Consider the following 18,607-nt stretch of genomic DNA (forward strand, 5'->3'; position numbering starts at 1 on the left):
AGACACGTGTGAAGAGGTCTTCACCCACTCTAGGAACTGCCACATCACTGCGAAGTCAGAGTGGACAGCGTGATGCCTTCAGACTCACAAAGGGTGGTCACTTTGGTACATGGGTGCAGTGCTCAGCATGCTTTTTGCGTGGCATCCCTCACCAAGGACTTGAGGTTGCCATTTTTTCCAGTGGGCCTGTGAAAAGCTGGTCTGGAAGATGCTCCATGACAAATAAATAGATATAGAAGTAGATAGATAGATAGATAGATAGGTAGGTAGGTAGAGTTTGGGGTCCAATAATCCCCCTCTTAGAGATTGACAATTCACTTTCACATATCAAATGTGCTAAGAAATCTATAGGGGAGAAATCTATGTCACATTGCTTCATCCAGATTCTCCTAAACGTAATTTATCATAGAACCCAGTTGTTTTTCTTTTGTCTTTTGTTGATTTATTTTTCCGAACACCTATTAATGTCCCAGGGGGTCACCTTCCTTAGGAAAACAACAATCGTGCTGCCTCTGAGGATGCACCTTGGATTCGAAAAAATTCCTCTTCTATGTGATATTGTTATTTCCATGGCTCACCAAATCAGAAGAACCTCTTCCTCTGTACTTCGTGTGGTATGTATGAATGTGTGTGTACGTGTTTGTGGGGGTCAACCCTAGTCTCACCCAAGGCCAAAATTCCTAAGGAAGCCTGAGTAAATCTCCTCTCCCTCCCAGCCTGAGAGCTAGGTTTTATATGTTTCTTGTCCTCCCATGGAGAAAGACAGAACATGTCAATGTTTTCTTGTCACCTCCACAAAATATACCGACGCGTATATGATGCTTGATAAGACCATTTAAAAATTAGAATTGCGTGGGGCTGGCCCCGTGGCCGAGTGGTTAAGTTCGCGCGCTCTGCTGCAGGGGGCCCAGTGTTTTGTTGGTTCGGATCCTGGGCGCGGACATGGCACTGCTCATCAGACCACGCTGAGGCAGCATCCCACATGCTACAACTAGAAGGACCCACAACGAAGAATATACAACTATGTACCGGGGCGCTTTGGGGAGAAAAAGGAAAAAAAAAAAAAAAAATCTAAAAAAAAAATTAGAATTGCGTAAAGGATATGTTCAAGCCAGAGGATAAAAAATGCATTATATTTATCATTTCTGATATTTGGAGCCAGCTGGAGAGGTGCTGCCCTACCTTGGCTATGGTGACACACCAAGGAAGCCCCAGGAGATGGTGTGGCCCCAGTGCCCTGGGATTGGTGTGGGGCAGACTAGCCCATAAGTAAACAGGGCCTGCCCTGCACACGGAGCTTGGTGCTGGGCCATGCCAAGATCCAAGCCCTGTCAGCATTTTATCTCAGAGTGCACACAAGGCCTCGCTTCACCCCACACCCTGTCGTGTGGAGCCTGGTGGGAACTCCCTCTGTGTGGAGCAAAGGGAGGGGATGAGGGGATGCAATCCACATCCTATGTGCTCGTACATTCGATCTGCAAGGGCTTTCGCTCCAGCTTTTCCACAGAAATCAAACTTTCATTTTCCTTCTTTTACTCTGATTGGAATGTTTACTTACAGGGCATGTTTTCATCATCAAATATCCTCATTCAAGATTCTCTCTCCTGTATAGACGTGTTAATGGGCTGACCTCCAGTCATTAACACCTGTGAAGCCTTTAGTAATCTCATCTTCCCTTTAATTATTGCCCCATTTTCTGATATTTAGGACTCAACTGGCCTTTAGCCTGTTTGACCTCACACTGTAATTTATTTGCGTGAGTGTGGAAGCCTCTTCATGCAGAGATTCTGTCTCAGTCTCTTTGCCTTTATTGTTGTTTTTCTGAGCATCCTATGCACCACTTGGATATTCTTTGTGACAGTCTAGCGTCAGATGGTTCATTGTGAGGTCTGAACACACTTCATCACCCTGGAGGGAAGCTTCTGGCCCCTCCCATGGTCTTGCTTGACCGGCCTGCAGCTGAGACTCTAGCTATGGTTCCTGAGGCCCCAGGCCTTATGGCAGTGATGCACTCATATTAAATCTTCCATATGTGCTTGTGGCCAGGAATGACACATCTGAAAAATAGCAACAGGGACATATAAAATAACAGTTTAATAATTATTGCTGGAAAGCTTCTAATTCTGGAAAATCCATGCTTATTACATAGTTGTTTTTGTATAGGAAAGAAATTCTTTTCAAATTACGGCAAAGTGGAGGAAGCATCACAAAGCCCTTGCTTTTTGTTGTTTCCTCTGGGACCACTGCCTTCCAAAATATATATAACTCTGCCTTTCTGTTGCTGCTGGTATGTCTGTCCAATTGCATTTGCCAAACCTTCTGAATCCCCTCAGAGGCAACCAATGATATATTATGCTCAGATTGGTTGTTAACCTTGAGAATTAGTGTTGTAAACAGAGTTTGGAAAAGTCTTGCTAAAGGTCTCCTGAGTGATGCCATCATTTGTATAAAATATGTGAAAGTAGAGATAAAGAGAATATCGATTAGTAACTGTATTTTTCATCATCATGAAGAAGTACTTAATGGTTAAGTATATCATGGTTAAGTACTTCCATTCTGAAAAGGAGTTGGAGAAAATATGCCCATATGAGGAATAGAAGTCACAAAGTGATAGTAACACGTCGCTTTATAGTTACCTCATAGCTAAGTCAGAAATAATAATGCTTACGCCTTTTGCAGGGTTCATATGGAAGCAATTTGGGGAAAATGGTGTAAAAGCACTAATGCTGAAGGTGTGTTCCTTCAACCACAGCAATCAGGCCAGGAAAGGACAGAACTGCACATTGGAAGATGAAAATCAGATCCCAAGCGATGTGGGTCACAGCGCTGCAGCTGTGTAAGCCACACCTGGAGCCCAGGTCTTGTGAATCCAATGGACACTGAGCTGTCTCCATGACTTCCTTGGCAAAAGACGCCGAAGTAAAGGACTTGCCCCAAGGCCCCTGAACAATGAAACATGATTTCATGAATCATTGCATTTTCTACAGAGTTACTGATCTCAACGGGTTTCCTTTTCTACATCCCAGATAGAAAATATACGCACATGTGTAATCTTTTCACTTCTGGAAGAACACATCCTCAGATGAAGATCTTGGATCCTCAGAGGTGCCTTGGAGAATTTTGAGCTCCCATATTTATTCAATTATGTACTCTTCCTACCCACACCCCCCCACCTCCAATTCCTGGAAATGCTTAATAAAACATCCATTGGAGTGTTTCTTCAGAGGTTCCATTGGGTTTAAATAAAGAACTAACTCCCCTTATCCAGACAAAGAAAGTTTTTCCTTTTGCTGCTCAGGAATGGGTCACCAGGCGTACAATCTTTTACTCATTTTCTCATATTGAAAAATAATCAATTAACAGCAATTTACCATGTTCTGGGGCTAATGCAATGCCCCAGTTAAGCACAAGTGCTACAGAAGATTCAAAGATATAAAACAACCAGTGCTCATACTCAAGATCCTGAAATCTGTGAGAGGCAGGGTTGACTTTATGAACATGTGACCAGTTTTAGTCAGGTCAGGCTCACCCTCAAGTCTCATACTTGAGTTTAATGCTTTGCAGTTGCCATCTTGAAATTCTTAATAGTTTTGTTTTTGAGTTTGTGTTTTGTAAGTGAAGTCTAATGAGACAATAGAGTAGGTGCTGGGGGCTTGAAGCCTTGGCCCATGTGTGGTCCCACCGCCTGCCTCTCCTCACTTCCCTTGATGGACTCTCCAGCACTCATCCCTCCACCTCCACTGGTGGGGCCTGGGTGCACCTGCAGGAAGAGTCAATGTCTGACATGTACACCTTCATGCTGAGTCACAGGGTGGGGCCCTGGTTGCCTTTGAGGATTTGTACTTACCTGGCAAGTATCTCCATGCCCAAGGGAGTGTAATATTAAATAACAAATCAAAAACACTATCAAGGATTGAGGAAAGAGAGAAACTATGGAACAAAGAAAAAAGGTTTTTTTCCTGCTTTTTGAACAAGGGGGTCCTATATTTTCATTTTGTACTAGCCTTCACAAATTACGTTTTGGCTGTGATGGAAGACAAGACACACACGTAATATGGATATACCAAAATAAAGTAAGAAGATGAGGTTCTGAGAGGCTTTGCAACTTGTCTAAGGTCACATGGCAGGTAAGAATGGAATAATGTCTTCATCTAATCCTGAAGCCTGTACTCTTTCGCTTTATGCCTTGTAGCTTCTCCAAACAAGCAATAGAAACAAAACATTCAGAGGAGTGTGAGCTCTTTAAGCTGGAGCATTTACAGAGGCTTCAGGCAGAAAATGGGCCTTTGGTTGAGCCCAGTGGGACAGCCTGGACACAGACACGTAGGGATGAAGGGTCAGACCGTTCCATCCTAGGGGAGCAGCAGAGCCAGGTGGTGTGAACTAGGGGTTCAGTGGCTCTGAGGGGACCACCTTATGATGTTCTTACTCTCAGATTCATCTTTATGGTTAAAAATATCTAGTTTAATCACAATTAGGTAGAGAAAAATTGAGTGAGAATTATTTCACTTATCGAGAACCTACAATTTGTTACACACTGAGCTTGAAATATTATATGGATTTAATCTTCGCCAATACCCACTTGAAATTCCCCTTTTTCCCTGACGTGGTCCTACCAGCCCAACATTGCCCTGCATGTCTGGAGGCTCTTTGCTCTTTCCCACACCTGTGTGTTCCAATGCCCTTGAGCTCCTCCAAGTAAATTAATATTTTAGTTGGTGGCCATGAGTGTTTCTCCAAAAAAAGCAATCACTTGATTTTTTTTTTTTTTTTTACATATATCACTTTATTTCGTCTTTCCAGCCACCTTTGAGGTAGATACTATTGATACTCCCATTTTACCGAGGAGGAAACTGAAGCACAGAGAGGTTATATAAGCAACAAGTTACAACCTGGGCATAGGTCATCTGGTTCCAGGGACCATGAAATTAACCACTATACTATACTGTACATCTTTTTGCCTTTCTTGTCCTTTCTCTTAAATGTTTAATTATATAAGTAGTATGTCGATTTTTTTTTGTAATTAACACACCTTTAAATTTGATTTGATCTTTTTATAAAGGAATATAAGGCACATATACAAAGAGGTATCTAAACAAGTATACATACTTTAGAAATGTAGATACCATTTATTGCTTGGAATTTCATGACTTACTTTAAAATAGATCGAATGTGTACACGGATGATGTGTGATGGACTTGTATATCCATTAGGCTATGAGTCTCTGGAGACAGAACTCACATTCCTTGTGTCTAGCATAGTTCCTACCACATGATTAGGGCTCAATCAAGGATGATCGCAGCTGAAATTCAGTACAAAATAGATTCTACTAATTATGGCCACTTTCCTCAAATCTGGAAGAGGCCGAACAATTTCCTTTCTCTTCTTGAATGGGACGTAAAAAAGAAAAGAATTTAAACTCAAAAATAATCCTCCTTGGACCTGTAATAGTGTTAGTGGAACTCAACTTTCCTGTCTGTAGTGAGCTTCTCCCCTCTTCCTTTCAGCTACTGTTCAAAATGTTTGCCAGTCTATCCAAGTCCTCTTTTAACCTATCTGCCTATTATACCAAGAAGATAGAAAGTGTCAGCTTCTTGCACAGTCATCCCTCTATCTCCCAATCTCTGTCTTCACCCATTCTTCATTCCCTCTCATCTTGGAAGAATTCACTCCTAGTTTCCAAGACCCAATATCTCCGCCTCTGACGCTCACTTTCCTCCATCAGATAGCTGTCCTTTTCCTCAAACTTCAATATTTTCCTGCTGGTTTACTACTTCTTTTCAGTTTTTATGGGTCATTCTTCCCAGTACTAAAAAAACAAACCAAAAACAAGCATGAAAACCTTCTCTTAACTCTACTTTCCTCATACAGAGAGCTTGTATCTCCCCTCCCCCTACATCTCTTAAAAGAATCAAGTGGATTTTCTGATTCCACTTCCACACTTCCCAGTCACAGCTGAACCCACTGCAACTTGTCTTCAGGCCTAAAGGATAACTGGTAGTGCTGGGACTCAAAGGGAGCAAGGCAAGGAGTAGAACTCTGAAATTTTGGATATGGTGTATGTTTCCAGTACTCATATGACTTGACTTCTTCGTACTTTTTGACCCTGACAGTCTCTCCTTTTTTGAAATTCTCTCCTCCTTGAACTTCTATGACATCCTTTTCTCCCATTTTTACTTCAATTGCTCCTTCTACCACCCAAATAATTCCTTGCCTTTCTTCTTCCATCTGTCTCTTCCATGTTGGAGCTGGATTCTGTCCTTGATGCTCCTCTTTCATCGCCCTTCTCACTCTTCCTGGAAGACCTCCTCCATTCTAAACACTTGAGCCACTCTACACAATGGAAAAACAAATCAAACCCTGCCAAGGTTCAGACATTAGTTTACAATTGCATTTATTAGACGTATTTAACAATCTTGTTTTAAAATCAAATAGACTCCAAATCAAATCATTTTCATTAGTCCCCAAACATACTATTTTCCTACAACTTCTATTTAGTTTAATGGCATTTTTACCAACTAGTCAATATCTCAGCTATCTTCAGCTCTGATTCCTCACCCCCTCCTCCTCTCTTCCACAAGTGGTCACCATGGCCTGTAAATTCTACCTTTAAACATTTCTTTTTAAAAATAAGCTAAAAGGTTTTTTTTTCTGATCATAAAAGTAACTCAGGAAATTGCAGAAAACATGGAAAATTATCAAAGAAAATAATTGACACGTATCATTCTACTATGCAAATAATCACTGTGAATTTTCCAGCATATTTCCTTTTAATTTCTTTTGAGACTTTTTTGATCCACGTATTATGTAGAAGTGTGTTATTTCATCTGCAACTATTTTGAGATTGTCCAGTTACCTTTCTGTTATTGACTTCTAATTTAATTCCACTGTGGTCAGAGAACATACATTGTATCTTTTCTATTCTTTTAAATTGTTAAAGTGTGTGTTATGGCCCAGAACCTGTTCTATCTTGGTGAATGTTCCATATGAGCTTGAGAAGAATGTGCATTCTGCTGCTGCCAAATGAAATAGTCTGTGTGTCAGTTGGATCCAATTGATTGGTGGTACTATTCAGTTCAAGTATATCCTTACTGATTTTATGCCTGCCTGGTCTATCAATTACTGAAAGAGTGGTATTGAAGTCTCCAGCTAGAATAGTGGGTTTCTCTATTTCTCACTGTGGTTCTATCAGTTTTGCCTTATATATTTCGATGCTCTGTTGTTAGGTGCATACATGTTAAAGACCATTATATCTTCCTGAAGAGTTGAACCCTTTATGATGATGTGATGCCATTCTTTATCCCTGATAATTTTCCTTGTTCTGAAGTTGACTTTGTCAGAAATTAATATAAGTAGTCTAGCTTTTTAAAAAAATTAGTGTTACATGGTATGTCTTTCTTCACTCCTTTACTTTTAACCTATCTGTGTCTTTATATTTAAAGTTGGTTTCTTGTATATAACATATAGTTGTGTCTTTTTTTTTTTTTTTTGATACATTCAAACAATCTTTGTCTTTTACTTGGTGTATTTAAATCAACCACATTTAAGTAGTTGTTCATAGAGTTGGACTAATAACTACCATTTTTAACTACTAGTCAATCAAGATAGATAGGTTTATACCTATTTTGTATTCATTGCACTGCTTTAGTCTTTCTTTTTTGTTTCCCTCTTTTTTGTCTTCTCTGCTTTTCTTTAACAATTTTCTTTATAGACCATTGCGTTTTTTTAAGAGCAGTTTTAGGTTAACAGCAAAATTAAGCAGAAGGTACAGAGATTTCCTATATAGCCCCTGTCCCCACACATGTATAACCTCCTGTATGATCAATATCAATGCTAGAGCAGTAAATCTATTACAACTGATGAGCCTATGCGACACACCATTATCACCCAAAGTCCATATTTTACGTTAGGATTCACTCTTGGTGTTGTACATTCTAAGAGATGGGACAAATGTATAAAGACATGTATCCCCCATTATAGTAATCATACAGAGTAGTTTCACTGCCCTAAAAATATTCTGTGCTCCACTTATTTATCCCTTTTTCTGCTCAACTCCTGGACACCACTGATCTTTCTACTCTCTCCATAGTTTTGCCTTTTCCAGAATGTCATATAGTTGGAATCATAGCATGTAGCCTTTTCAGTTTGTCTTCTTTTACTTAATAATATGCATTTAAGTTTCCTCAAGTCTTTTCATAGCTTGATAGTTCATCTATTTTTAGCTCTGAATAATATTCTATTTTCTAGATGTACCACAGTTTATTTATACATTCACTTATGGAAGGACATCTTGGTTGCTTCCAAGTTTTAGCAATTACAAATAAAGCTGCTATAAACGTCTGTGTGCATGTTTTTGTATAAACATAAGTTTTCAACTCCTTTGGTAAGTACCAAGAGCATGATTGCTGGATTCTGTGTTAATAGTATGTTTAGTTTTGTAAGAAACTGCCAGCTGTCTTCCAAAGTGGCTGTACCATTTTGCATTCCCACTAGGAAAGAATGAGAGTCCCTGTTGCTCCACGTCCTTCCCAGCATTTGGTGACGTTAATGTTCTGGATTTTGGCCATTCTAATAGATGCACGGTGGTATTTCCTTGTTGTTTTAGTTTGCATTTCCTTGATGACAGATGAGTGGAATGGTTTTTCATATGCTTATTTGCCATCTGTATATCTTCTTTGATGAGGTTTCTGTTAAGGTCTTTGGCCCATTTTTTAACTGGATTGTTTGTTTTTTTATTGTTGAGTTTTAAGAGTTCTTTGTATACTTTGGACAAGAGTCCTTTATCAGATACGTCTTTTGCAAATATTTTATCCCAGTCTGTGGCTTGTCTTTTCACTCTGTTGATAGTATCTTTGCAAAGCAGACACGTTTAATGTTAAAGAAGTCCAGCTTACCAATTCTTTTGTTTATGGATCATGCCTTTGGTGTCATATCTAAAAAATCATCAATAAACCCAAGGTTATCCAGATTTTCTCCTATGTCATCTTCTAGGGTTTTGTGTTTTACATTTAGGTCCGTGATCCATTTTGAGTTAGTTTTTGTGAAGGGTGTAAAGTTTGTGTCTAGATTCTTTCCTTTTTTTTGCATGTGAACGTCAATTGTTACAGCACCTTTTGTTGAAAAGACTATCTTTTCTTCATTGTATTGTCTTTGCTTCTTTGTCAAACTCAGTTAACTATATTTGTGTGGGTCTATTTCTGGCCCTTTCTATTCTGTTCCGTTGATCTATTCTTTTCCTGGTACTCCACTGTCTTGATTGCTAAGGCTTATAATAAGTCTCAAAGTCGAGTAGCGTCAGTCCTTCAACTTCATTTTTGTCCTTAGTGCTGTGTTGGGTATTCTGGGTCTTTTGCCTCTCCATGTGAATTTTAGAATCAGTTCATCAATATCCACAAAATGACTTGCTGGGATTTTCATTAGTATTGCATTCAATTTATAGATCAAGTAAGGAAGAACTGACATCTTAACAATCTTGAGTCTTCCTATCAATGAACATGAAATATCACTCCATTTATTTGTTCTTTGGTTTCTTTCACCAGAGTTTTGTAGTTTTCCTCGTGTAGATTTTGTACATTTTTTTGTTAGATTCATACCTAAGTATTTTATTGTTTTTTGGTGCTAATATAAACGATATTGTGTTTTAAATTTCAAACTCCACTTGCCTATTGGTAGTATATAGGAAAGCAATTGACTTTTGTATACTAACTTTGTAGCCTACAGCCTTGCTATAATTGCTTATTAGTTCCAGGAATTTTTTTGTTGATTCTTTCAGATTTTCTACATAAAATCAGTTTTATTTCTTCCTTCCCAATCAATCAATACACTTTTTGTTTCTTTCTTTTTTCTTCCTTTCTTTTTCTTTCTTTCTTTCTTTCTTTCTCTCTCTCTCTTTCTCTTTTTCTTTCTTTCTTTCTTCCTTTCTTTCTTTCTTTCTTTCTTTCCTCTCTCTCTGTCTCTGTCCTTCCTTCCTTCCTTCTTTATTTATTTCTTTCTTTTTCTGTCTTACTGCATTAGCTAGTTCATCAAGCATGATGTTTTTCATGATTTTTCCTTATTTTTTAATTTTCAGTTTCATTGATCTCTGCTCTTATGTTTATTATTTGTTGCTTTGTGTTTGCTTTGGATTTAACTTGATTTTTTTTTCAGGTTTCTTAAGGTAGGCGCTTAGATTATTTATTTGAGATCTTTCTTTTTTCTAATATGAGTATTTAATGTTATAAATTTTTCTCTAAGCACTGCTTAAGCTGCATCCTACAAATTTTGCTATGTTGTATTTTCATTTCCATTCAATTCAAAATGTTTTCTAATTTCCTTGTGACTTCCTTTTTAACCTATAGCTTATTTAGTAGTATTTTTCTTTTCTATTTTCAAATAACTAGGTATTTTCCAGATATCTTAGTTCCATTTAAATTTAATTTAATAATACTGTTTGGATTTGTAATTTCTAATAATTTACAAGTTTGAATAGGTTTTATTTGTAATAAATAGTGATAACAATATTAGGTGAATTTTATTGATAGCTTACTCTGTGTCAGTGACTATTGTATTTTATGTAAATGAGCTCATCAGTGTTCACAAGGATGCTTTGAGGGGACACTTTGTTATCCTTTCTTTCCACATGAGGATTTTGACGCACACAGTGAGAAATTAGAGAAGGAATTCAAATCCAGGTAGACTGTTTCTGGGGCTTCAATTCTTTGCCAGCTCTTGTCATTGTTCCTTCTTCCTGTAATCAGGTCCTTTGCCTATTAAAAAACATTTCATGTGTTCATCGTTTTCCTACTCATTTTTAAAAACTTTTTGTAAGTTGAAAATATTATCTTTGGAGATTTTTAATGAACACTTGACTGTTTATTAATAATAAAAATAAAGAATGCTTTTCACTTCTAAAAAAAAGAGGCAATATTACCCTTTGTCTCTCATACATGTTAAAATTATTTTTCCTGAGTTTTAAATTTGCCTTTAAATTTTACTGCTTTTTAAAAACTAAACAATTAATTATCTTTTACATTTTATGCAGTTAGGCTTATATATCTTTTCTCTTGTGATTTATTCTAATACTTCCAGGCTCAGAAAATCTTTTGCATTGCCAAAATCAGATCAAAGTTTACCTGTATTTTATCCTAGTTTTTTTTCTTCTTTTACATCACATACACTATTTACATGTATTTTAAAAATTAATTTGGAATTAATTTTTCTTATGGTAGTATCTACATTAGCTTGCTCAAATAACTATGCCTTCATCTCAGGGCCAATTAGAGTTGAATTATTTTTCCTAGTAGCAGTTTTTGAGCCCTTTCTTGGATATGGCAAAAAGTGACATGATAATGAATTTATAGGCTGACTGCAATAAATTCAAGTGGAACCTGGCAGAGGAGGGAGCAGAAGAGGTAATAAGTCATCACTTGGAGGAGAGCCACCCCCCGAGATCCTCTGTACTGGACTTTATGTGGGTAAGAAATAAAAGTTTATTTTGTGAAATCACTGAAATTTAGGTATTGCTTGTTACAGCAGCTAGAGTCAATTATTCTGACTAATAAAAGTTGTGACAAGGACAGTAGGTGGTGGCGAGGACAAGAAATGGAATTTGGCTGATGGATTGGAAAGAAAGACACAAATGGGAGAAGCGTTACAGAGGAAAAATGGCAGAACAATCAGGTATGACTTCAGAGTGAATCTGAAGACCCGGGGAAACTGTCAGCAGAAATAACATTGTCCAGAAAAAGAGCTGCTTTGGGGGAAAGAACACAACAAGTTTTATTTTAGACTTATTGAGCTTGATATTTTATAGTATATCCAGATGTAAATGCCTGGAAAATTTTAAAAAAGAGCTGCAGAAGTAAATTGTGTGTTCACGTGTGTGTGCAGGCACATGTGCACACAAGAGAGAGAAAGAGAAAGGAATGAGGAGAGAGAGAAAGAGAGAAATATTGCAAAAATAGAGCATTTAGGTCTCATAATAAAAAAGGCAAGAGTTAAACTGGGTTTAGACTCATGTTAAAAATGGCAACTAACAAAATAAATAGTTGGAAATGGATTTACTATTTGGCTTGAGCAATAGAATAGCAAGAAAAAGACATTAAATAAGAATGTCTAAGATACTCAAAGGTATAAATGAAGGTATTGCATATATAAAGAAGGACAAAAAATTATGAGACAAAATAGGCAGAAATAAAACAGCATATTACCATGAAAAAGAACAAGTTAGAAATACTGTAATTACATTGATATCAGGTTTCACATGAGTAGCAGTGGATGCGAGAAGGCAATGGAGTAGCACCTTTACAGTGCTAGAAGGAAAACAACTGTCAACTTCTAACTACTATTCAAAAGTGAAGAGAAAATAGAGACATTTCAAACATAGACCCTCAAAATTTAACATGTGTAGGCTCCTGATAAAAGAACTATTAAAAACATACTTAAACAAAAAGAAAAGAAAATTTTGGAGACAGAAAATTAAGAATTAGCATAGAAATAGATAAAATATTTAACTAAATTTAATTATCTATTGATGGGAAACCTAACAATTTTTGTGCTATATTTTAAAGGTGAAAGTGAAACTTTACACAAATATAACAATATGGGAACAGAAAAGATACTCAATAATTGGCTAAAGGGTACCAAGTTCCTTGTCTCTGTTGAGAAGGTCAAAATACAGGATACCTTTTGGATTTGTAGGAAATATGAATGATTAAGTATGACGCTAAAATTTCAAAGTTAGAACTAAATAATAAAAAAATCCAAATCTTCCAGAAATAGAAGGGAAAAAAGGAGAATATAAAATCTTTGTCAATACAAAGAAGGCAGACAAAAATAGGAAGAAACGCAAAGAAAGACAGTGATAAATAAATGATAAAATAAGAAAGTAGAAATAAATCTAAAATATATTAGTAATAGTAATAAAGAAAACAGGTAATGCTCACCTATCAAAAGAGAGTGTTTCAGATTGGACAATAAATAAAATGAAGCAAAATGCCACACAGTCAAGATATAGAAACAGCCTAGGAGTCTGTCAACAGATGGTAAAAAACATGTGGTATGTACATACACTGGAATATTACTCAGCCATGAGAAGGAAGGAAATCTTGCCATTTGCAATAACATAGATGGACCTTGAGGGCATTACGCTGAGTGAAATAAGCCAGACAGAGAAAGAGAAATACTGTATGATCTCATTTATATGTGGAATCTAAAAAAACAGTCAAACTCATAGAAATAGAGGGTAGAAAAGTGGTTGCCAGAGGCTACAGGGTGGGGAAACAGGGAGAGGTTGGTAAAAGGGTACAAACTTTCAGCTAAAAGATGAGTAAGGACTGAAGATCTGGTGTAAAATATGGTGACCACAGTTGATAACACTGTATTGTATAATAGAAAATTGCTGCGAGAATAGAACTTAAATGTTCTCACCAAAAAAAAAAAAGAAAAAAGATAAATATGTGAGGTGATAGATATGTTAATTAACTAGATGGGGGAGTCCTTTCATAACGTGTACATATATCACATCACCATGATGTACACTTTAAATAGCTTATCCTATTTGTCAGTTACACCTCAATAAAGCTGAAATAAAAAAACTAAAACAATACCACATAGAAAAATTGAAAACAAAAGGACCACAGAAGTATACCATCCAAATAGTAACAAAAGAAAGAAAACGAAAGACAAAAAACATGAATAGAGGCCAAGTGGGACGTACTACATAGAAATGAAAGACACAGCGTTCCAGGACGATGTTCCGTGATGAACTCGAATATTCCAAAGAGCGTTGCTGTGAACCGCATAAAGCAAAACACTCACAGTAAGCATCATATAGAAACAGACAAAGCGCAGCTGTGGAAGAAAGTTTCAATGCTCTACCAACTAAAGAACATGGCATCCAGCATCGGAAGGCCTGAGGGATAGTCTTATCTTTGCCAGTAACTATATCCCTGAACTTGGCCTAGTTTCTTAATCTGTGTGAGTCTGTTTTTCCTCATGAGGGGTTTGGGCAGGACTTGAAACAACTCTTTCAATCAAAACCACTCATGGAAGTTAAAAGTCCACATGCGTGTGCCCATTCTCAGACCCACTGCATTGGAGTGTCCAGCATGACACCTTTCCACACCGATTTTGCCTTCTTATGGGAGCTGGGCGGCTTAGCCATGAATTTCGTTTACAACAGCTTTTACAAACACAGTCTCTCATTGGCCGTATTTGGAAGTTTTCACCCTTGAGTTGTAGGCAGGTCTATTTCCAAGTCTATCTTTTGATCAAGAAACATTCTGGAAGCAAATCCCTCCTTACCAGTGCCCCCTTGTCAACAAGACAAAAAGTTACACTTACCCAGCAACTAATCAGAGAGGCCATGTAATACTGGTAGTTAAGAGTGCGGGCTGTGGAGTCAGATTGGGCTCAAATCCCAACTCCTACCCTTAGAAACTGTATGACACTAAGGAGTTGCTCAACTTCCCTGCACCTCAGTTTTCCTATCTGTAAAATGGGACATTGATAGAAGGTAACCTACAGAATTGTTATGAGAACCAAATGAATCAATATATGCAAAGTACTTAGAAAGTGCTAGAACACGTTAAGTATTCCATAAATGCTAACTATTATCATTGTTAGACCTATAGCCTCAGAACTCCTGGAGACATGTGGGAGACACAGTAGAAGGTAGGATGTAACATCTCTGCCTGCCCTCATGTCTATAAGGGTGGGAGCTGGCTTGCTTCTTGGGTTCTTTGGAGGCAGATATGGGAGAAAATTCGCAGATATCCCACAAAACTGTAGTCCTTCTCACTGCTGCTTTCTCAGAAAGACTTAACAAAGTGGCACATTTTATATCCACTCCAGCTCACTAGCCAGGGCAGAGGCATTCCAGGTAACCCTTAAATTGCCCAAATGTGTGCTGTTTAAAAGCCCCATTTTTTTTTTAAAAGCTGCTAGTTAGGAAGTCATTCCAGCTGCAGAGCAAGGACATCATGTGTATTATTTCTTTGCTCACTGTAGTGATTCTCAAAATTTAACAATCTTGCAATTTACAGGTACTGTTTGTTTTTGTATTTCCCCACCTTCTGAGTTCATGATCCCACCCTAACATTAGCCAGCCATTTCTAATTGTAGCATTATAAAAATTACGCGGATTAAACTTTATTCTATTTTTTTTTTAACCTGAGAATTTTTCAGTGCTCCCCAAGATAACTAGAGGTATATAACTTTTAGTTTTCACAGAGTTTTGGGCAAGGCTTAGTGTAAAAATTTGGTTAACCCTGGTAGTTAGGCAGAGTGCTCTCTGAGTCTTGTGCCTGATGAATCTCTAGAAATTGGCACCAACTCTAAAAAGGAGGAGAAATAAAGCCATCAGGCTGTTTGTTCTCAAAGCAGGTCCCCCAGCCACTGTCCTTGACTCTAGTCTCATGTCCATTCCTTGGGTGGAAGAATTCAACAAGTCAGGCAGGGGTGAAAAGACACTGACTGGGCACCCAACTCAGGTCTTAAGGGAGGACTTTACCATCTGGGCGAGATACTGGGAATATGTCCTTTCATGTCTATAACATGTTTGTGTAGCACAAGCATCTCTCAATATTTTTAAAGGGTGGAAATTGAAATCTCAAGTGCAACATAGAACAGATAAGTAGGGAATATTTACAGAGTGACCAAGTGGTGAATTTTCATTACTGACTAATGAACTTCATTGATATCAGGTTGTGTGGTTGGGTCTCACCCGATAAAGGAGTTTGCTGGGGTGTGTCAGAGATATGAACATGGCCTTCTCCATAGTGATCATTCTGGAAAGAGATTTCCACACCTTAATATAAAGGGTAGAAACTGCATCAGACAGCCTCATTTGCTCCAGCACCTTCATCCCTTTAGGCAAAATGAAAATCTTTGTGAGTATTTATTTATGCTTCTTTGTACTTTTGTGTTGGCTGCTTGCAGAGAATGTTCGTGTCCAATATGCCTCAGATTTCAGGGGTCTTAGACAAATACTGTGCATGCTTCTAAGCTTCTGTGATTGATTAATGATGTCTTTGGCAGGAATAGTGTTGCATATTAAGTTGGATATTTATTTGTTCATTGTCTATTTTGGGGATATTTGTGATAAAACTACAAAGAAAAGATCTTGGAAATATCTAAAGAATTTTAATTTGGAAGATTTTTACTAATAATTCTTTATTATGAGCTTTGGAGGAAATGTATGTATTTCAGGATAATTGCATTTACTATCTAAAAGAGAAGTGGTAATTTAAGTGTCATCATCATCATCATCATCACCATCATCATAGCAGCTGTCGTTTCCCAAGGGCATACTAAGCCCTATAAAAAACATTTCACATGAATAGTTGCATCTATTCGCTTCAACAACTCTATGGGCTGAGTGGTATTACCCCATTCTACAGGTGGGGAGTCTGAGACACAGAGGAATTTGATGTTCCCAAGCCAGTAACTGTGGGATTTAGGCTTAAAATTTACCCATCTTAAGCCCCACTACAGGAGAAATTATTGCAAAATTTAAGCAGTCTGAGGGTCTTCAATGGCCACCCAGCTTGTCTAAATTCTCCCTTAAGGCAAAGCATCCCTGCCGTGGCTACCTCTACTCCTCCAGCTGAGCCTGGTCCTCATCTCAGGCCTCCCATAGTTCCAAAGTGCAGTGCTCCATGGACAGTGGACTATGTTCTGAAACAGAATGGAACTCCTCTGCCCAGTGTCTATCCCTTATCCTCATTCAGCTGCTGAGAGAGAAAGCAAGTTGATAACAACTTCTCCATGAGGTGTGAAAGACTGAGCTTTAAGAGTTCCCTCCCCCTGGAGTCTCTTTGTTTTCCAAGAGGAGACCCAACCCTGAAGCACAAAAACCTAACCCTGGTGTAGTAATCATGGTGTTGAGTGGATGTTATTTGGGGGCAGAGGACGCTTCCTGAGTTCTCTCTCATCATACTGTTAAGGTTGTCAGTCCTCCACCACTTGTTAAAATCTCTGTTTTAAACCCATTAAATACAATATATAGGCGGGTTGGATATCTGTGTGCAGGTCTTTGTTAGACATTACACCCCCAGTTACCAGAAGAGAAATGTTACGGGCAAGACGGAATGGGAAGTAGAAAAGTCCCACTGACAGTTCTTGAAAACACCTGCCCTTCCCGCAGACGCCCTCCATCAGCGGTTTTCAGTGATAGAGCAGAACACTGGGATGTTGAGAAGACAGAGCACAAAACCAGGATCAGTGTGTTGGATCAGACGCTTACATAATGACAGCAAAATGTGAGAACTGCCTCAATGTCAGTCTCAAGGCCTGCTGGCCCAACACTTGTCTGATGGTATCAGTAGGGAGAGTATGCAGATTTTCCTTGATGCCAGCCTCGAAAGTTAATCATGCCCCCAGGCATCCTATTTTTGTGGTTTCCCTTAGAAAGCCATGGTATCTATTGCCCATGAATCCACTTTAAATCTGTTTTACCCTCTCAGACTCAAATAACTTTTTCTTTTCTTTTACCAGAGAGCACAGTTTGACCCCTGTAATCCAAAGCCAGTGTGAATCACCCCAGAGTATTCCCGTAGTAAAATGAGTCCTTCCTCACTGCTCACCTGCCCCAAGTTTTTTTGGCATAAGAACACATGCTACTTAGAAGGTTATGATGGTGGAAAGGGTCAGGAATTGGGCCGCAAAGGTGGAACGCTGTGTCTTGCAAATAGCATGAACTCAACAAATGCCTGTCGAATGAGTGAATGTGTATACTTTTATACTTTGGAAATGGACTGTTGCCCATCCATGACCACCCACCAGTGTCTCTAGGAGTACCTTTTCTGAGATATTTGCGCTTGTCCTGTGCAGTGTCCCTTCATGTCTCTACTCTCAATGACTACCCTATAGGGAATGGCAGTGAGTGGTCTGTTTTTCAGGTGTTACTTCCGGTGGTGCTGGCCATCTTTGGGACACAATCTCATGGATATGAGGTGAGTTGATTTATTATGTACCTTATATCTTGCAGATGTTGAGAGAGGAAAAGGAAGATACAAGATAATATGAAGGACAGTAGAAAGTCCATATAACCTGTTTGGTATAGAATCTCAGAAATAACCAATCATGCAAAAATGAGGTTGGTTATTCTTTTCCAACTGGTGTACCTTAAAAATGTAACCCATTGCTCGGTCTCACTTCTCCTGTGATGTCATTGCTCCTCCCATACATAATATAATAAACTAGGAGGAAGAGGTTTGCTTTCTTATTTTAGCATGAGCTTTGGGTCTGGGATCCCAGTGGAAAGGTTTCAGGCTTCAATCTCTTATTAGCAGGTAGAACACTTTATTTTGCTGGGAGGGTTGTTTTCAAATGCATATGATTTATGGAAAAACTATTATGTCTTTGTCATCAATCTAGGTTTATAACATCATCAGCCAAGTCAACAACAGTGGCAGTGTTCAGGAGACAGTGACAATTGACAGTGAAAAAGAAGTCGCCACCATCAACATCCACGCAGGATCGTGCTCCTCTACCACAATTTTTGACTATAAACATGTAAGCAACAAGGGAATTTTTCTATTCTTCAGGGCGGGGTTTCTGAAGGGTAGAGGGACAGCCATTTAGTACACATTTGAATTCCAACTCTGTCGGAATTTCCTTAATTCTG

At 38.3% G+C, this 18,607-nt stretch overlaps 1 protein-coding gene across 4 annotated transcripts in view; it reads left to right on the top strand.

Moving 5' to 3' along the window:
- Positions 1-18,607, top strand: part of GKN2 (gastrokine 2) — a 69,260-nt gene that overhangs the window by 46,169 nt on the left and 4,484 nt on the right. For 2 of the 4 annotated variants that reach the window (XM_070512011.1, XM_044771823.2), the window contains exons 2-4: positions 11,340-11,453; positions 17,880-17,933; positions 18,358-18,495. In XM_070512011.1, the coding sequence (XP_070368112.1) occupies positions 11,340-11,453; positions 17,880-17,933; positions 18,358-18,495 (306 nt within the window). Of the gene's footprint in view, positions 1-4,098; positions 4,128-11,339; positions 11,454-15,769; positions 15,870-17,879; positions 17,934-18,357; positions 18,496-18,607 lie in introns of those variants that run through there. The other 2 variants (XM_070512012.1, XM_014836736.3) reach the window with 2 other exon arrangements.

The sequence above is a fragment of the Equus asinus genome, chromosome 6, assembly GCF_041296235.1.
Source record: "Equus asinus isolate D_3611 breed Donkey chromosome 6, EquAss-T2T_v2, whole genome shotgun sequence".
Taxonomy (NCBI): domain Eukaryota; kingdom Metazoa; phylum Chordata; class Mammalia; order Perissodactyla; family Equidae; genus Equus; species Equus asinus.